Source organism: Balaenoptera physalus (genome assembly GCF_965194825.1).
Source record: "Balaenoptera physalus genome assembly, chromosome: 8".
Classification (NCBI taxonomy): domain Eukaryota; kingdom Metazoa; phylum Chordata; class Mammalia; order Artiodactyla; family Balaenopteridae; genus Balaenoptera; species Balaenoptera physalus.
In genome coordinates, this window is record NC_138887.1 from 77,147,487 (window position 1) to 77,166,769 (window position 19,283).

General features: G+C 43.4%; 1 protein-coding gene across 5 annotated transcripts in view; it reads right to left on the bottom strand.

Annotated features, from left to right (window-relative positions):
• Positions 1-19,283, bottom strand: part of SCRN1 (secernin 1) — a 118,887-nt gene that overhangs the window by 79,762 nt on the left and 19,842 nt on the right. For all 5 annotated transcript variants that reach the window (XM_082472020.1, XM_082472018.1, XM_082472019.1 and 2 more), the window contains 2 exons: positions 7,826-8,007; positions 666-868 (listed from right to left, as the gene is read on the bottom strand). In XM_082472020.1, the coding sequence (XP_082328146.1) occupies positions 666-868; positions 7,826-8,007 (385 nt within the window). The remainder of the gene's footprint in view (positions 1-665; positions 869-7,825; positions 8,008-19,283) is intronic.

The following is a 19,283-nucleotide window of genomic DNA, read 5'->3' on the forward strand; positions in this document are numbered from 1 at the left end:
GTCGCAGCTCTGGAGATTCCTCCTCCCCAATTCAGTCTCACCCCACCTGAAGGAGTTTACACTACTGCCCTCTGCTCAAATATATATATATAGCTTTAAAAAAATAAAATAAAATATGATACTTCATTCAAATTTTTTCAGGTCCCAACATTTAGAAAAACACAGTAGCCCTGATAATGAATTGTTTTATTTATTTATTTAGGCCTTATGGGATCTTAGTTCCCTGACCAGGGATTGAACCCGGGCCCCTGGCAGTGAGAGCACGGAGTCCTAACCACTGGACTACCAGGGAATTCCCGATAATGAATTGTTTTAAATTAATGGAATGTGCATGCAAATATACATGTGTCTGGGTGCATGTGTGTGCATGAGGTCGAGAACAATCTCTGGGACTTTGTTTCTGTAACTAAGAATTGGGACCTGCCCCCAGGCAAACAGTCAATATGAAATGTCAGGAGTGTGCTTCCCAAGCACTGACATCCTTCACTCCAGGCTCAGGAAACCCCCGTTCCTCTCTAGAAGCAGAAGCCCAGAAAGGAGAGGCACTCCAGAGCCTACACGTGAAGCACAGAGTGTCTGCAACAGCAGCATGACTCCTGTAAGTCCAGGCACCATGGCCTCAGCTTTTCCTGTCCTCGAAACTCTCCACCGGCCACCCCACTCACCTGTGATTCTCTCTGCAGCCCAGTACTTCCCCACGGTCTCCAGCACCCAGGCTTCCCCACTGTCCACGATCAGATATGCACTTTGGAAGCTGTGGTAGGAGTTTGCATCTTCATAATAATTCCCGCCTTGTCCATGTTCTTCCAACAAGGCGACAATGACATCTAAGGCTTCTTTAGCTGTTGCCCCTCTCTCTAAACCAAGCCTGAAGTAAGAAAACCAGAAGCATACATCTGTCATTTCTCACCACCTCATTATCAGCATAGGAACCAAAGGCTGGGACGGGGCTGAGTTATGAAGAACGCCAACGTGTGTAACTATGTTAAGCACTCAAGCCAATACGCAAACAGATAAACAGCACTTGAACTCAGATACACAACTGTCACACATGCAGTTTAAAATCATGGGGGTGTTTTCTGTCTTTGGACGCACCCCTTCCATAGAGAGACAGGAGTCAGGAGCCCAGTGGCTTCTCCCTCTTGAAAGGAAGCTCGGCCACCTCTCTTTCTCTTTTCTAATTCTGACTCCCCTGGAGCTGGTCAGCTCAGTTGCAGCCCTTAGCAAGACCCCCTCTCTGTGGCTTTTTCTTCCTCCTGCCTCTGGGCAAAAGGAAACCTCTCCCCAGCCCAGCCTTGACCTCTATTATTCTACACCAGATATTTTGATTAGTAATAAAAGTGCTCCACAGCCAGCCATTGTCCTCTGTGCATATAATTCACTCACAATCTCATTAGCAATGGGCGGCAGGTTCGTACATGAGCAGTCCTTTTCTACATATTCTCCTCCTACCTATCAGCGCACCTCTACTGGTGTAGCTTACAGCTTCAGTCATCCAAAAGGACATATTTCTTTCAAAGTGAAACAGCAGTCCCCTCCCAGCCCTTCCAATTAATAGACCCCTTAAAGCAGGCACAGAGACTGCCCTCTGTGTGACCCTGAGCAAGTTCCATAATATACTTGAACTTCAGTTTTATGTCACCTGTAAAATAAATACCTACATCACTGAGTACTATGAGGATGGGTTTTATGAGACAATGAACACAAAAATACATGGCTCTAGGGCCCAGCACCAAGTACGTGATCAGTAAGTTTCCAGACATAGCACACTATGGCAGAAAAACAAATGACTCAGAGATAAAGGGACCTCAGTTCTAATTCTGGTTCTGCTATCCACTGGGAGTAAACTTTCCGAACCTTGATTTTCTCATCTGTAAAGTGAAAACAGTACTACTTCCCTCTCAGGCTGATTTGAAAGAAGATGGCATGTAATAGGTGCTCGGTAAATGTCTATTTATTCATCTCTTCATTCAACTTGTAATTCTGGTGGCGGAAGCACAGAACAGAGCAATGAGCCGGCTAAGATGATAGCAGAGGCCAGTCCTGGGTGAGTTTTCAACCTGAGATGCAATCATTATTAAAATTCACCCAGCTTGATTCTTCCTGAAGGGACGTTTCACCGTGCTGCCGGATAATGCAACTCTGTGCTCTGGTCTTATCTTTGCAAGAGGCTTATTTTCATAGGTAATTATATATCAGTTCATTTGGCATTTCTCAGTTTAAGCTTACTTAGGGAGGCTTGGTGACAAGGCAATGCTTTGAGAAGCTGAAGCCTGAGACTTCATGGGAGTGATAAAAGAATAAACTCGTTAGAAGATGGAATTAGTGGACTCTTCTGTTGGTCAGTGCCATCTTCTCCAAAAAGGAGTGGAGGAAATAAGCGCTCACCTTACCTTGAGGATCCAGAGCAAACAAGTGTGCTGTGAGTACCTCTCACAGCCCAGAGCTGGGCACACAGGAGGGCCCCTGCTTTCCACAGGTCCCTGGTGGCCCCTGGTTACATCGTCTTATGTACGTATTCCAGGGAGAACCCTGTGCCCAGGGCCTTTGCAGGGCCCCAACTTACCCGTGCAAATGTGTGCTAGGAGCCTGTGAATACCCAGCCGGGGCAACGGTGCCACCTTTGGAAGCTGTGACTTCTCTTGTGCAGTTTCTAACTTACTCTCCTGCTGTTCTGCCTGTTTGGGTCCCACGCTGAGATTCCAACACACGTGCCCTCCCACACTGACTTTGATGCCCTCTGCACGGCACCTGCAGGGGCGCCTCAGCGCTCATCCACAGACACGATTCTGATTATACCCCTCATGCCAGGACCATGGGGAAAAGATACGCCTTTGTCCCACCTGACCACTCCCTTGCGGTCTCTCTGCCATGGGCTGAGAACAGGACAACTGCCAGAGCTGTGAATGACAGCGGGTTACACCCTCTCCGCCTGAGACTCAGAGGTACAAATGCACCAGGCTATGGTGATCCAGGCCACAAGTCTCCCAACACTGAGGCCTGTTTTAAAGCTTTTCATGACAGTTTCCCCTCCTAGATGAGGCAGATTCATCTGATGCAAAATGAGAACAGAGCCTTTCTGGCCCCCATGCTTACTTTCACTTCGGGTGCTACACCTCATTATGGGCTTGACTGGAGCAGGAAAAGGGATGAAATTAACTGGGCCAATGTTAGAGTCTCACTCTGACATTAACCTTCAGGGCAATTCAAATCCTTCTGAGTGTGTGCTTGGTCCGGGTTTTTCTGGGTCTTGGAGTTAGATGCTCCCAAATTCAGATCCTTATTTTTTATGGGAAATCCTGGAGAAAATCCCTCTTTGGGGCCCATGACCTTTTCACTGGTACGTCAAGCTCACTGCACCCATTCCTGAAAGGTTAACCCAGCTCACTAAGGAAGATGAGCACCGTGTGTTCTCCCCTAATGCAAGCCCTCGTGTTTAGAAACTCGGCTTGCTTGTCTTTTTGACACCTATGTCTCCATTAATTAGGGAGACCCCTGTGCCTTTGAATCCCAATTAGGTAAAACCAAGTTATAACTAGATTTACCGTGGATATATAATCACTGCCCTGGGGGAAGTGATAAAAATAGTCAACTCCCCTCCTCTTTTAGGGATGAGCTTGGTGTTCCTATAGGGATGTAGATGCAAATCATCTTCCTTCTCCCCCGCAAATCCAGGGGTCTGCAAGGCCCCTCTTGGTTCATGATTTTTTGGACATCAAACGATTCCCAGCCTCTAGCCAGAGGGATAGAAGCAGGAGGGGAAAAAGTGGATGCTAAGGGCTGCATTGATTTGGAAGAAGGATGTGGGAACCTTTTGACTAACCTCCATCTCTTGGTATCCAGAGCTTCCTCGCTCCTGGAAAGGAGAAGTAACCTGTGATCTAGTACAGACAGGGGTCGCCTCCCTGAGGGGAGCGGGCCCCGGTACACCAGGCTCTGTCGAAGCCTCGGGCAAGTCCCTTAACCTCAATTTCCTGTCTACCAAACAGAAGTAATCAGACCCACTTCACTGGATTGTTGTCAAAGTTAAATGAAATATTCTACGCAAAACGCATCACACAATAGTGTTCGCAAAACAGTAACTCTAATCCACAGGTTCTTTCCTCCTACAGACATTGGCTGGGCCCCCTTTCAGGTCACCTGTGAGTTCTCACACTCCCCACAACCTAAAGACAACCCTTGGCCCTTTCCAGTGATTACACTGGCCTCTTTTCGAGGACTTTTGTGCCTTTTTATATGCTGAGGGTCTGATGGAAAGTGTCCAGAATTATAAGATGCTCTAAGATATTGGGATGGACTCGGTTTTAGTAACAAAGTTAAACCCAAATGGAGCAGCAAAAGTCAGTCTACAGAAAAAGAAGAGAATAGAGCAGTCATGCAAAGGCAAGAAGAGGCGTGAAACCTGAATGAATGCAGTGACGCACGGGGGCCAGCTGTGCCAGCTCGGAGCAGACGGCTCTATGTCAAGAATTCCGATCTAGTTGTTAAACCATTGGTAGCCTGAAATCAGTCATCGTGGGAGTATTTACGCCATGGAAACTGGAAAAGGCTACAAATCAGAGCTGCCCCCCACCACCCCGCCCCAGTCTGGTTATTAAACATTTACCAGAATGCCACTGATGAATGAGTTCTAAGGGCTTTCTAGTTCTCATCCAAGAGGCCAAGATGCATTATCATGAGAGACAGACCTTGGATTGTAAGAGAACCCTGACCTGCAGAAAATAAATTCCCATTTTTTAGGCTAGCTCCATTCAGCTTCTTGTTACTTGGTACCAACCTTCTGAAATATGCAAAAGTGGAGTATATGTGTTTATGTGCCTCTTCCAGGAGAAAGGGATTCGTTGACAGATTCTCACAGAGATCAGTGGATTGAAAGTAGCAGATGTTACTTAACATCATAAACTGAAAATGAAATATAAAAACAGTATTGCCTAATGCTTGAATTCCCACAGCAAACCTCTAGAAAACACATACAAATTATACTTTTATCTTAAACTCAGTGCCCAATAAAGTGTTACCAACGTTCACTTAACGTCCCTTTGGACTGAGGCTGGATTTGACATGCTGTTGGAAAGCACAAAAGATCAGAATCCATAGAGGGGCAGCCGGCCCTATATAATCTTTGAATAATCAACCCCAGGTCTAGCAAGCACTAGAAATAGAGTGTAAAATGCAAAGAGCTTGCTCTCCCAGGAGTTGTCCAGGAAAGAATTGGCATCCAAGCATAGCAGACAAGCACGGACAGAGGAAGTAGTGATCCCTCCAACAGCAATATCTTGGAGATACTGAGCCCAAACTGAGAGAACACAGCTCACGGACTGAAAGTTTCCTCTAGCGCGCTGGTTCTCAACGCTTCGTGTGTTTCGAAAGCACCTGGAGGGCGCGTTCAAGCACGGATTGCTGGTCCCACCCCCCAGAGTTGCTGATTCAGGAGGTCTGTGGTGGGGACCCAGAATCTACATTTCAAACAACTTTCCAGGTGATGCCAGAGCTACTGGGTCACCAACCACACTCTGAGACCCACTGCTCCGGAACCTCGCTACTCAAACAGTGCTCTGTGGCGCTTCAGCACCCATCACCTGGGAGCCTCTGAGACATTGATCTAGGAGGCCTTCTGGCTCAGGGGTCACTTTTAGCATTCGGTTAGTATGAACTGGCCCCTCACTGTCTGACTGGGCTTGGCTGAACTGATGATAGCTTGTATAAAGCTGAGACCCTGAACTCACAAAGAGCCACTCAAGGTGCGGACACCCGCGGCAGGGTCCTCTTCATACACCTGCTTTTTTATTGTCATAATTGGACATGGGTGGCCAGGGAAGGAGTTAAGGTTAAATGACTATCGTTAAATTCACCCTATAGTCTACTCCTGACAGTTGTTAGTGAACAGACCTTGGTAACGATCACAACCTCAATTATGTGCCAAGTGTATCTTCTCGGTCTACATCCCGCAGCGTTGTAGACCCAGGTCAAAGGTATCTTCTTCTCGAAGCATTCCTAAACAGACTCAGTCCATTATCATCTCTGAATATCCAGGGATGTTTGCTGAGGGCCTGGGATTCTGTGCCATTCATGTGGCTACAAATCTCAGATTGCCTTGAGACACATCTCTCCTTCTGTCATCTTAAATTGGTCTTAAAATCTTGCATTGCTCAATTTTCTGTCTTCTCCCTGCAACCAGACTAAAATCTCTTTGAAGTTTTTGAGCTTCTTCATGTGCCCACAGAGTCTAGCACAAAGCAGATATTCAGTAACTCTCGTTGCCTTATAGGTTGATGAACTTGAGAAGATACATCGAGGCTTCGAAGAAATTAAAAAAAAAAATCCTTTTCTGTCGTCCCTTAGAAATCAACTGTTTAAACGGTGGTATTTGCCAGTTCTATAAATCCCCTGCCATAAAGTCAATGATAACTCAAAATGCAAGGCTATGAATGAGGCATAAAAGGGACATTATTTTTCATTGTTAACTCTTCATTTTTAGGATTTCTATTAAGCACGGAGGTAAAAATACTGGGACAACTGTCAAAACATAAGCTCAAAACTTGTTGTTATTCTATCCATTTCATTCTGTTGATCAAGAGAAAACTGATTATAAATATAAGGCTTTTCCCTCCTTTTCTCCAGCTCAGGGAATCTGCTCCTTCTGACTTTATAATAACCAGGAAGCATAAGGAAGGGTGAGGAAGGTATAAAGGCAATATGGCATCAAAGGGGTGTCACAAACAGACCTGTCCATCAGCTGGAAGAAGCTGTGGGCCACGGAGGTCTCTGTGTAGATGTGCAATTTCTCCCTACAAAACCTACAAAATGTAAAAACCTCTATTCCTTTTTATAGGATGTTACATGTGGGAAGCTCTCTGGAGGTCACCCAATCGAGGCCTCACATCGGACAAGTGACAAGTATCCACACTGAAAACCAAGACCTCCAGCTCCCAGCCCAATCCTCTTTCAATCATGCCATTACTCTATTGCATTTCAGTATTTCAGAAAAAAGGAAGCCATTTCAGAACGTTGTTTCATTCCCACCCACCATCTACTTTAGTCATTCTTTCCAAACTCAGTCGTTGATCAGCCACTACGTGCCAGGCACACAGCCCCTAGGGCTTGTGACACAGTAGTGAACAAGGCGACAGAGACCCCCATCCTGCCGAGCTTACACATCCACTTCCCTCTGTTACACTGTGGCTGGAAGGGGAGGGAAAGGAAGAAAAGATGACCAAGACATAGAGGGGAAAGGAGGGAAGTGATTTCTGTTCTTTTTTCCTTTATCTTTTATGTATTTTTTATGTATTCTTTTTATTTTTATATATTATTAGATAGATACATTTCAAAGACCATAAACTTAAAAGTGTAGTTCAGTGGTCTTTAGTATATTCATAAAGTTGTGCAACTATCACCATAATCTAAATTTAGAACATTTCAACACCCCAAAAAGAAGCACCATATCCATTAGGAATCACTCCCCATCCTCCACTCCAACCCCAGGCAACCACTAATCTACTTTCTGCTTCTATGAATTTGCCTATTCTGGATATTTCATGTAAATGGAATCATACAATAATGACCTTTTGTGTCTGGCTTCTTTCACTTAGTATAACGTTTTCAAGATTCATCATGTTATAGCAGGTATCAGTACTTAATTTTTTTATTGCTGAATAATACTCCATTGTAATCTATTCTTTTTTCCATCACCTCCAAGTTTATATCAAAGGCACAAGTCATCTTTGGAAGGACTGCGTTACGAAGTATGAGGTTTGGAGGGAGATAAATCCCATCCCCACACCCCACCTGTTCTGGGCAGTTGTTTCAAAGAATCACCAGGCAGTACCTGACCAGATCCATCCCCAGTAAGGCTTCCGTTTCAGCGGCTGGTTCTCTGGCATTGATGGCTTCGTTGGCTATGCACACTCCATGTTCATTGGCTCCCATTTCTGCCCCCCAAAGCCAGGCAGGTCTGCTTATCACGATGGCATGGGTCCTGGGAACTTGGTCGATTGAAATGTAAGTGCACTAAAAAATGAAGACAGGAAAGAAAGGGCCATCACCTGTCAGGTACCACTTAGTTTTCACCTTGGTACTTACATTAAACCACCACATCGGTTACAAACAGAGCTGAGAAATAAAAGGCCTTGCGAACACCCAGACTTAAAAAACACCACAAGTCTCAAAGCAGCTCTAAGGTTTCCACAGTGAGTTTCAGTCTTGTCACTCACTCAGTTTTCTGTCTCTTCGGTTCAGGCCAATCTGTGCATAATGTTTACATCTACAGCAGTCCATCTTCTCGAACCAGGTATTCAAGCAATCTCTGCCCTGAATATTCTGTATCTAGCCATTTCAATGGGCACAGATGGCCACCAGCATTTTAAACAAGCATAGCTATTTATTTGCAAAACTGCTTCTAGATCAGTGGTTTTCAAACTTTTTTAAAGTTATAGAGTCCTATCTATAAAAGAAACTTTACCTAGATGCCTAACATAGAAAGTAGATAAAAGGAAAATGCTTTGTCTGAAGAAAAGAGGTCCCCTAAGCTTCCTGCAATGATCCCTAGGGCTCCCTGGAACACAGTTTGACAACCCACATGACTGTTCTAGTGGTAGAAAAGAGAAAATGATAGTGATACTTTACATTTAACTAACGCATTAAATGTACACTCTCTTATCCATTGTGCTTCCTGGTCTGTCCCATTTGATTCCCACACTAAGCCCATGAGGTGGACATATAAGGAAACAGTCCCAGAGAGGCATATTCCTAACTGCTGTCACAACTGCAGTACATAACCACTTAGAGCTGTGTCTTACCTTCTCCAGGCTGCTGTGTCTTTACCTGGAAAATGAATGAGCTAATCTAGATCAAGCTACTTCTTTCCAAGTATTGATACTTTTAGCCTCAGGACACTTCCTCCATACAAACTCTTACATAAAAGCATAAAGACAATAAAACTGGTCAAAGTGTATGGAGGTGAATGGAAGAACAGGCATGGGACTGGGGATAGATAACTCAGAGCCTTTCCCCTCCCCATACCGGGCCCCTGGGAGGACTCGGCTAGAGCAGTTGGAAAAGCACTAAACTAGGCTGTCCACAGGAGCCTCCTGATGCTGACATGCTAGCAGTCTATGACACACATACTCTTCCCGTGGAAGCTGCAGTATGGAACTCAGGGCTCTAAATTACACAGAGCTTTTTAGCTCTCAGGGGAGAATTTTATCAGCCACAGCAGCCATTTGCATTTTAAATTGGGCACCTGAAAGCACTGGATCAACTGCAGCCTTAGATCTTTTTTTTGATTCAAGACGCACTTATATGGACTGAATGCAGCCCAGAAAGCTACTCTGCATTGATTTTCCATAATCTCTAAACCTCAGGTAAGAGCGGAAATGCACACTCACTGGTCACGTGACATCTGTATCTTCACAATCCACGTTAGGTATTGCTCTGCACTGGGATAATGTTATTTCATTTGATAAGTATTTGTAAACTGAAAGCTAATTAAACCCGGAGGTTGTCAAGAGACCTTTGAGTTTTTCATGGCAAACTGATAATAAAATATACTCTTGAAATGTTTTCCCCTATTCAGTTCCCGAAAGTTATTTATTGTTTAAAAAAAATGATTCTTTTACAGCAAAAAGCTGGCCAAAGCAGTAAACAGACTACGGTCCTCTGTGCTCTTCTAAATGGAATTGAAGTTTATATGTTAGAATTGTACTATTTCATGCAAAAAGCAGCATTGATCAATACTTTCCAAAACCCCTGTACCCACTGAGGTCCAGTGACAAACTCTATCTTGAAAAGACTAAGTAAATAGGGAAGGAATCTCAGATTCTTAAGCACAGATTTATCATAAGGTTTTTTTTATAAGGACAGGAAAAAAGCAAAATAGGAAATGAGCTTTTTATTTGCCCTCAAATTCATTTTTACACATTCGTTCCCATTTCACCAATTATCTACAGAGCACCGACCACACACAAGGCATTTCGTGCTAAGTGCTGCTGGCAGATAAATCAGTGAGGAGGCCCAGCCTCTGTCCCTTCATTTGGGAAAGAAGGAGAAGGCACATACGCAGACTATGACCACAGGCCAACTTCAGTAAGTGTCACTGAGGCCTGTCTGCTTAATATGCACTGCATCTCGTCCCCTCCTCCCACCTTGTGCTCTGATCGACACCATCCTGCTCTTCCTTTTCCTTTCCCCATGCCATGACATTTTGACCCTTCCAAAATACTATATAGTTGACTTATGTATTGCACGTGCTGTTTATGTATGCTACCTCCACCAGCTAGAATGTAAGCTCTATTGAGAGATTACAGAAGGGAAGGAGGGAGAGATATTTGCTGTTTAGTTCATGATCTATCCCAAATCTGGTATATAGTAGGCATTAATAAACCTTTTTTTGAATGAATGAATGGATAAATGAGTGAACGAATGAATAACAAAGGTCGGAGGGAGCATAATAGAGGTTCAAAGGAAAGGGAACACAACCAAGTGGGCAGAGGTTTTATCGAGTGACATTTGGGTTGACCTTGAAAAGTAGGCCAGACATTGAGGTATTCCAGACAGAGGTAAGAGCCTGAGAAAGGTGGGGATGTCAAAAATGTGTTCACGGTTCAGGGAGGTCCTCCACCCTGCCACTTAGGGGAGCTATGATGGCATTGAGTCACAGGACTGCAAAAGCTCAATAAGTACTGACAGATAAAAATGTTGAACACTGAATCCAAAAGACCATATGGTCTCTGTGGGAGTCCAAAATACATGCAGCCAACCTGACACTTTTCAGGCCAAACTTAGAATCATGAGGAAGGAAGGAGATCCCCAACTAGCCAGATGGGCTACATCAGCGCCTCCCAAGCACCAGGCTGAGGGCTGATTCCCCAGATCTCCTCACAGGCCACAGGGTCGGGGAGCGGGAGGTGGGTGTGTGTGCACCCCAGCCTTAGTGAGCCTGTAACACATGCCCCTCGGGGCATCTTTGTCACGGACCACAGAAGTCTGGGCCTCACAAGGGCCCTTCTGTGGCTGCAATTCACACATGGTCCACTGGGTTTGAAATCTGTCTAATCACACCCAGGTGTGGGAGGGAGTGGGGAGGATGGACACACTTGTCTCACAGAGATCGGTTATTTAAAATCCCAGTTGGGGAGCAAACCTCACAAATAAGGAACATTTACACAAGATGTAACGAGTTAAACTTTGTAAAGTCAGCCATCTAGAACATGAACTCCGCAGGCAGTCATTTTCTTAAGTAAAATTCACTGATGCTCACAATTTCCACATTATTAACAAGGCAGAGAAAAAGTGGGATCTGAGGTAGCAGGAAAGGTTTCTCTGGGGAAAAAAATCCAAAAGTACCTGAAATTTTCTTTCAGCCTGGAAAAACAATTTAGTTCTAAAGTCAAAAGTCCTAGCCAAGTTTCTATGAGAGAAAATGTTCAACACTCAGAAGATCAGTCTTTACGGGGATAGTTCTGGCCTCACTTCGGTGATTAAGCTGTTCAAGGGGGCTTCGGAAAAAGAGGAGCAGTTTGTCTTGCTGCCCCATGGCCACACCCACCCAGCCTTTAATAAAACAAATCTGTCAGCTAGTGTGACTTCTGGGGGCCAACGCCACACAGCAACATAAGAATGCCCAGGGCAGGGGTCGTGGTGAGGCACACTTCTAAATGTCAGCCTTGCCTAATGCTAATCACTGAGGTTTTAAAGGTATTACCTGCACTGAGCTTGTCGCTCTCAGGTGGCTCCTGGGGACACATGCCAGGTTGGAGGATGGAAAGATAAACCTTGACAAGGCCCCGGAGACAAAAACAAATGACAATTCTTCTTCAGGGCAAACCCTTTATTATTTTGTGTGATGGTGTCCAAAATGAAAAAGCAAAATCGGCGTCATGCTGTCGCCTACCCCTTGCACATTCCTGCACACACTATTTCTGGATATCACCCAGTGAAAGGGGAATAGAGACACTCACACAATAGACGTTTCAATTAATGAAACGCAATCATTGTGCCTTTCCTACTGTACTCAGATGGTGAACATAACCCTGGCACCACCAGCGAAAACCACTGTGAAATGAGTTGATGAGTCAGCCAGACTTCTTAGGGTGAGAAACAAAGGTAGGGAAAATGGGATGCTTCAGGGAAATAGTTTTAGTTTTAGAAAATTTGTGACTCTAAAGCAGCACTGCTAATTAGCACTGAGGTTGTTCGTTTTTTAATTTTTTTTATTCCAGTGTCCTGCCTGCTACTTGACTGGTTTTTGAAAATGTGCCCTTAAGGCTCACATGAGTCTAAACAAAGACAAAAGAAGATGTTGACCACACTTTAGAAGAGCTGCCTTTTATTCCCCCGAAGCTCTAAGATCTTTGAGGATGGACAATGCAAAGGCCTGGCGTCAGAAACAGGATTGGGAAAGGGGACGTGATGGAAGGAAGCCCCCTGCCGAGCCACTCTCCCACGGAGCAAGGGAGATGCCCTGACCCCACAGAAGGCTGGGGACTCCTGCTCCTGGGGCTGAAGAGACGAAAACAGGAAAACAGGAAGAAAGACACACAATCTACTTAGTGGCCATGGAGCTCTCGTCACATTTCTTTGATTCCAGAATGACTTGTGCTCTCCTGCTGTAGGGGATAATCTTCAGAATTAACATTCAGGACCCACCCCCTGCCCACCATGTACACACATACTCCACACACCACAAATACCACCACCACCCAAACAATGCTACTAACACCACCACCAGCTATCACTAATTGGTAATTTTCTATTCTTCTTGCAAATATTTTCATTGGGGAAGAAAAGGGAAATGATCTGTTAAAAACCCACCCCAATTGTGAAAGTTGTATAACCTTGCTGAGGATACTAATCCCACACTGAACTTCATACAATAGAAAATAAAAATAAATTAAAACTAACTTTCAAAGAAAAGCAAACAATGAATTCTAAAGGAGAGAAAAATGGAGGTGAGGTTTAATATATAATAATAAGAGAATCTTTCAAAAAACATTATGTATCAAACCTGACTTGGCTATCAAGAATTCTGTCTCCATAAATTGTGGTATAATTACTCTCTTGGGCACCAAGTATGACTCATGTAAACTGTAGTTGAAATCCATTGTTTTTCCAGGAAAATATTCTAATGTTGGATCCATTTTTTTCTTAACTGGAAGGTTTAACCATTTAAGAATAGACCTATACCCATCCATGAGCACAGATGCACATCCACACACACACAAATGCACCCATGCACACACAGAACATCAGGATCCAGGAGATTATTCATCTGATTCTTCAACACCCCTACCCACAGGGAGAAGCAGGGCCTGAGGCAAAGGGAGATGAGTTCTGTGATGCACGGTGTATAGCATCCTCAGAGAGGACACAGGGGCTCTCACAGATTGATACATACTTATCCATCCTACTCTGCAACCAAAAGAGGAGTTGTTAAAAACCCAGAATCCACAGAAGAAAGACTAAAGGACACAAAATAAAATGTTCCAATCTGCCAGCTGTGCAGCCGAACAAAAATGTGCAGTGTAATTTTAGAAACTGAGGAACTCTGTGCTTGGAGGACCCCATTTCTTATTCCTCCATCTCAAGCAAAGTGAACTGGACATAGAGTAGATGACAGATGGACAAGCAGACCGATGGACAGACTGAGTGAAAGATGAAGGGTAAGAAAGGGGACGAACTGGAAGAGAAGACCGCCTGGTAGGATGGACCAGCTGGAAGGGTGGGTAGGTGGGCAGATGAGCAATCACAGTGACTCTTTTTTTAAATGAAACCTCCATTTAAAAAAAAAAAAACCCACAATTTTATTTTATTTTATTTTTCTTTTGGCTGCGCCGCACGGCATGCAGGATCCTAGTTCCCCGACCAGGGGTTGAACCCATGCCCCCTGCAGTGGAAGCATGGAGTCTTAACCACTGGACCACCAGGGAAGTCCCACAGTGACTTTTTGCACACGGTTATTCTCAGAAAATGGACTCCGGAGGCTGCAACACTCATGTATGAGATTTCTAGGGAAACTGCAGACTATGTATGTTTAAAATGTCATGAAATGGCTGAGGAATAGATGGGTTTTTATGAGAAGTTCTCACTCTTCATAGTTAAACTTTTTCTGTATGCTAATGAGGACTATTATGAAAGTTACATTATAGTTATTGTAGCTCATAGGCCCAAATATGGAAAAGAACCTGTCATTCTGTACTTGGGGCAAAAACAGGGGAGGGAGACAGGTGTAACTGTTCGGGAATTAAAGGGATAAGAGTAAGTTTGAAAAGCAGATTTAGCACGTGCTAAAGATAGGAGTTTGGGAACTGACACCTGGAGTTACAGAAACTCTCAACACTGGTCGATTGTTTTTTCAAAAGAAGAAAAAACCTCTCTCTGCACAGTGTTCTCCTTGGAGTTTACAAAGTGCTTTCACATGTTAGCTCACACGTGCTTTACAAGAACCCAGGAAGGCAGACACAGAGGGTGCTGTGATCTCCTTCTGGCAAATGAGGAAACTGAGTCTCAGAGGCTCAAAGGCCCAAGATGCACTAAATGGAGAAGGCAGGACTAGAACCCAGGACCCTGCCTCCTGAGCCAGAACTCATCCCCCTAGTTTCAGGTGACTGTAAATTTCAATTGATTTATAATGATAGAACATGCTTAAAATGCTACATGTTCATAGAAGGGTGGCAGGCTAGAGGGAGGAGGGGATATTGGTGCTGGGGCCTTGAAGCATGCATAGGAGTCTACCAAGTAGATGACAAGAGGGGAGAGGAAGGACATTCTCAGCAAGGGATAGAAAGGGCAAAAGTACAGAGAAATGCAAGAGTGCTGTTTGTTCAAGAAATGACAAGCAGCTCAATATAGCTGAGGCCTACCGTGTAAGTGAGGAGAGGAAAACTAAGTGTGAGGATAAAAAAGTAAGCAGGAAATTGTACAACCCTTATGGAGATCAATTATTACAAAAAATTTATCCTAAGACCCAGTGATCCTGCATCTGGAAGTGTATCTAGTGACTGTACCTACACATGTACAGAAAGATTTATGTACAATGTTCTTCACGGCTGTACTTTCTAGACCAGCCAAAAGTCCAAGTATCCACCAAGAGAGGACTGATTCAATAAATTTTGGAGTATCTCCACAATAGACTACTATCAGCTGTAAGAAAAATAATAATAATCTCTATGTTCAGCAATAGAAAACTCTTTAGAAAATGTTACTAAACAAAAAAAGCAAATTGTAGACCTTTTTGTAAGTTTGAAATTATACATTAAAAAAAAATCAAGTCTCAGAATAGTGTATATAATGTGCTACTTTCATGAAAAAAGAAAAGAAGGCTACATATCCATATTTATTTGCAGTAGTTCGCACAAAACACTGAAAAGATGGTTAAGAAGATAATAGAAGGGATTACATAAGATGTGAATCAGGGGCTTCCCTGGTGGCGCAGTGGTTAAGAATCCGCTTGCCAATGCAGGGGACACGGGTTTGAGCCCTGGTCCGGGAAGATCTCACATGCCACAGAGCAACTAAGCCTGTGCGCCACAACTACTGAGCCTGCATTCTAGAGCCCGTGAGCCACAACTACTGAGCCCACTTGCCACAACTACTGAAGCCCACACACCTAGAGCCCGTGCTCCACAACAAGAGAAGCCACCACAGTGAGAAGCCCGCGCACCGCAACCACAAGTAGCCCCCGCTCGCCGCAACTAGAGAAAGCCCGCGCGCAGCAACAAAGACCCAACGCAGCCAAAAATAAATAAATAAATAAATAAATAAATAAATAAATAAAAGATGGGAATCAGGGTAGACGGGAATAAGGGGAGATTAAGACTGCTTACTGTAAACCTTTTAATGTTATTAAATCTTTGAACCACACCAATATATCACCTATTCAAAATGTAAAATTACATTAAAAAGTATCTTTACCCAAATGAGTTGAAAATTTATGTCCATACAGAAACCTACGCACAAATTTTACAGCAACTTTATTCAAAATTGCCAAAACTTGGATGCAACCAAGATGTCCTTCAATAGGTGAATGGAAAAATAAATTATGGTACATCCAGACAATGGAATATTATTCAGAGCTAAAAAGAAACATTCTATCAAGCCTGGAAAAGACATGAATGAATCTTAAATGTATATTACTAAGTGAAAGAAGCCAATCTGAAAAGGCTACATACTATGTGATTCCAACTATATAACCTTCTAGAAAAGGGAAAACTATGGAGACAGTGAAAAGATCAGCGGTTGCCAGGGGTTAGGGGAAGGGAGAGATGACCAGGCAGAACACGGAGGATGTTTAGGGCAGTGGAACTACTCTGTACGACAGATACATGATATGAGAAATTGTCAAAACCCATAGAATATATAACACAAAGAGTGAACTTTAATGTAAACTATTGCCTTTGTTAATAATAATATATCAATACAGCCTCATCAATTGTAACAAATGCACCATATTAGGGCAAAATGTTAATAATAGGGGAAACTGGGAGGCAGGGGGTTGGGGGGAGTTGAGGGGTTATATGAGAACTCTCTGTACTTATACTCATTTTTCTAGAAACTTAAATCTGCTCTGAAACTGTCTATTAATTTAAAAGGAAAGAAAGAAAAGTGAGCAGGGTGCCTATCAGGAAGAGTGGTGAATGGCATACAAATCAGCCTGGACTCTCGTCCTATAAACAACCAAACATTTTTAAACAAGGCAATGACAAAGCTGTGATCTGGAAAGAAAATTCCGGTGACACTGCAGGGAACAGAATTCAGGAGAAAGAGACCTGGGCACCAATAAGCAGATTAAAGCAGAAGGGAGAGGGGGGTGGGTGTGAATGAGCTGGGGGCCGTGGAGTGGAGATGGGGACACAGGAGAGGAAGCAGCAAGACTCAGTGACAGCCACCCCCGTGCATCCACAGAACAGTGGGGAAACGGGGGTCAACGCCTCTGTCTGGTTTCTAGATTAAACGATGCGGCAGACAATAGCGCTGTTAGAGGAACAGATGAGACGGGGAAAGTGAATTTGGTTTTGGATCCGTAGAGTTATTTTACCTGCAGAGTATGGATGTGGAAACGTGCAGAGGCAACTCAGAAAAAAGGTCAGGGCTGCCTTAGGGACTAACTCTGGTATGTATCAAGCTGCACTTATTTATGCAAGGGGACATAATGTAACCTATGGTGTATTTGAGCATTAACATACCGTAGGTTAACTAGTGAAAGGAATCTAGTCTATTTCCTAAAATGATTGTAACCATGAGAGTAAAATACAGACTTATTTAACCTATTCCCCAAAAAGGAAACCAAATTTTTTCTAAAATATTTATTTCAGCCATATTTATAAAAGGCTTTGTGCAATATTGTAGTTACTATGGCTACTAAAAAATGACCCCAAATTTAGTGGTGTAAAACAACCGTTTATTATGTTCGTGAATTTGATGAGTCAGGAATCTGGACGGGGCACAGAAGGGATGGTGTGTCTCTACTCCATAGAGTCTGAGGTCTGGAATCACTGAAAGGTCATTCACTCACACATCTGGCAGCTGACACTAGCTGTAGGCTCTCTATGTGGGTCCCACCCCATGGTCTCTGTACGTGGGCTAGTTTGGGCTCCCCCCAGCATGGTGCCTGGGATCTTAGGGCTAGAGTTCCAAAAGAGGGAGACGAGCGGAAGCTGAATCCTTTTATGACCCAGCCCTGGAGGTCACACAGCATCACCTCCGTCATGCTTCACTGCATGATGCCATCGGAAGCCCTCACCAAGATTCGTGGCAGGGGTGGGGGGCATAAACCCTCCACTCCGTGGAGGCGTGTCTATCACACTGTGAGAAGTACATGTGGAATGGGATTTGGTATAGCCATCTTTGGGAAATTAAATCTGCCCACATGAAAATCAAAGTGTTGTTTCAGTTTGCATGACTCTCTGGGAAAAAGAAACATTTAGAGAAGACAGACAGGGAAGGTCAGTAACAACGCAAACCAAGCCAACTTCATCCATACCGAGTCCACTCTGTTCCAGCAACAGAAAGAAACATTCAGATCCAAACAACATGGACATTCAAACATTAATGAATACCCATTTAAAAGCTAGCATGAGCGCCAGAGAACCTAGCACTCTTTTCTGCCTGTATGAAAGGAAGGTCCCACTGAAGTTTAGGGGCTTGGACCAAGTTAGTGGTGCAACACGAGAGGCAAGTGGTTCTGGCGAAAATCCTGTGGGAGCCAGTCTGCCACTGCCTCGACCACAGACTCATGCACTCTGACTGTTCGTCTCACTGTCTCTGTTAAATTCACCTCGCATAAGCAGCTCCTTGTAGAGTTCTGTTGTTCTGGTGGTGCTTAATGCTTTTAAAGGATCGAAACAGATGAAGATTCAGATAAGAAAATGAAATACACACTGATGAATACCCACTTAAAACCTATCACAATCACCAGAAAAATCAGTTTATTTTGTAAAGCATAGAACATCAAAGAATACAAATTATGTCAGGGGCAAGAGTTTGTTAATCTACTAGCCCCCATTTTTTTCATCCAAATTCTTCATCCTTCAACAAACAATTACCATTTCAACACATACAACTAAATATACCATAACCAAGAAGTTTATTCCATGAATGCAAAGATGGTTCAATTTATCATTAAATCGGAAGAAAAAAATCAGGGGATTATCTCCATAATCACTGGAAAGATCTCTAACAAAATGTAACACCTATTCTTGAGGATTTAAAAGCAATCAAAGTATGAATTGATGTATACTTTTTTAACATGACAAAACTATATAAATCTCTGTTCCAAAACCAGCATCTTACTGAATGTGGAAGCACTAGAGGCTGTCCCCCCTCAGGTCAGGAACAAAGGCAAAGATACCCATTATCTCCATCACTATTAATACTGAATCCAAGCTATAAGCCAAACAAATAAGGAAATAATTAGAGATGTAAGAACAATCAAACTATCACTATTTGCAGGTTTTATAACAACATACCTGGAAAACCCAAGAGAATCAATAATAAAAGCTGACACAACCAATAAAATAATTTAGTAAAAGAGCAGAATGTAAAACTAACATGAAATAGCCATCATGAGAGTTTGACAACACACTCTGGGAATATGAACAAACAGGCATTGTTTTACATTGCTGGTGGGAACGCAAAATGGTACACCAGCTATGGAAGGAAATTTGACCATATCTAACAAGATTACATACTTAGATACCCTTTGACTCAGAAATCCCATTTCTAGGCACATATTCCAAAGAACTACTGACTAAACAGTTCTTTAAGCACTCAAAATAAGAACTGGTGGATAA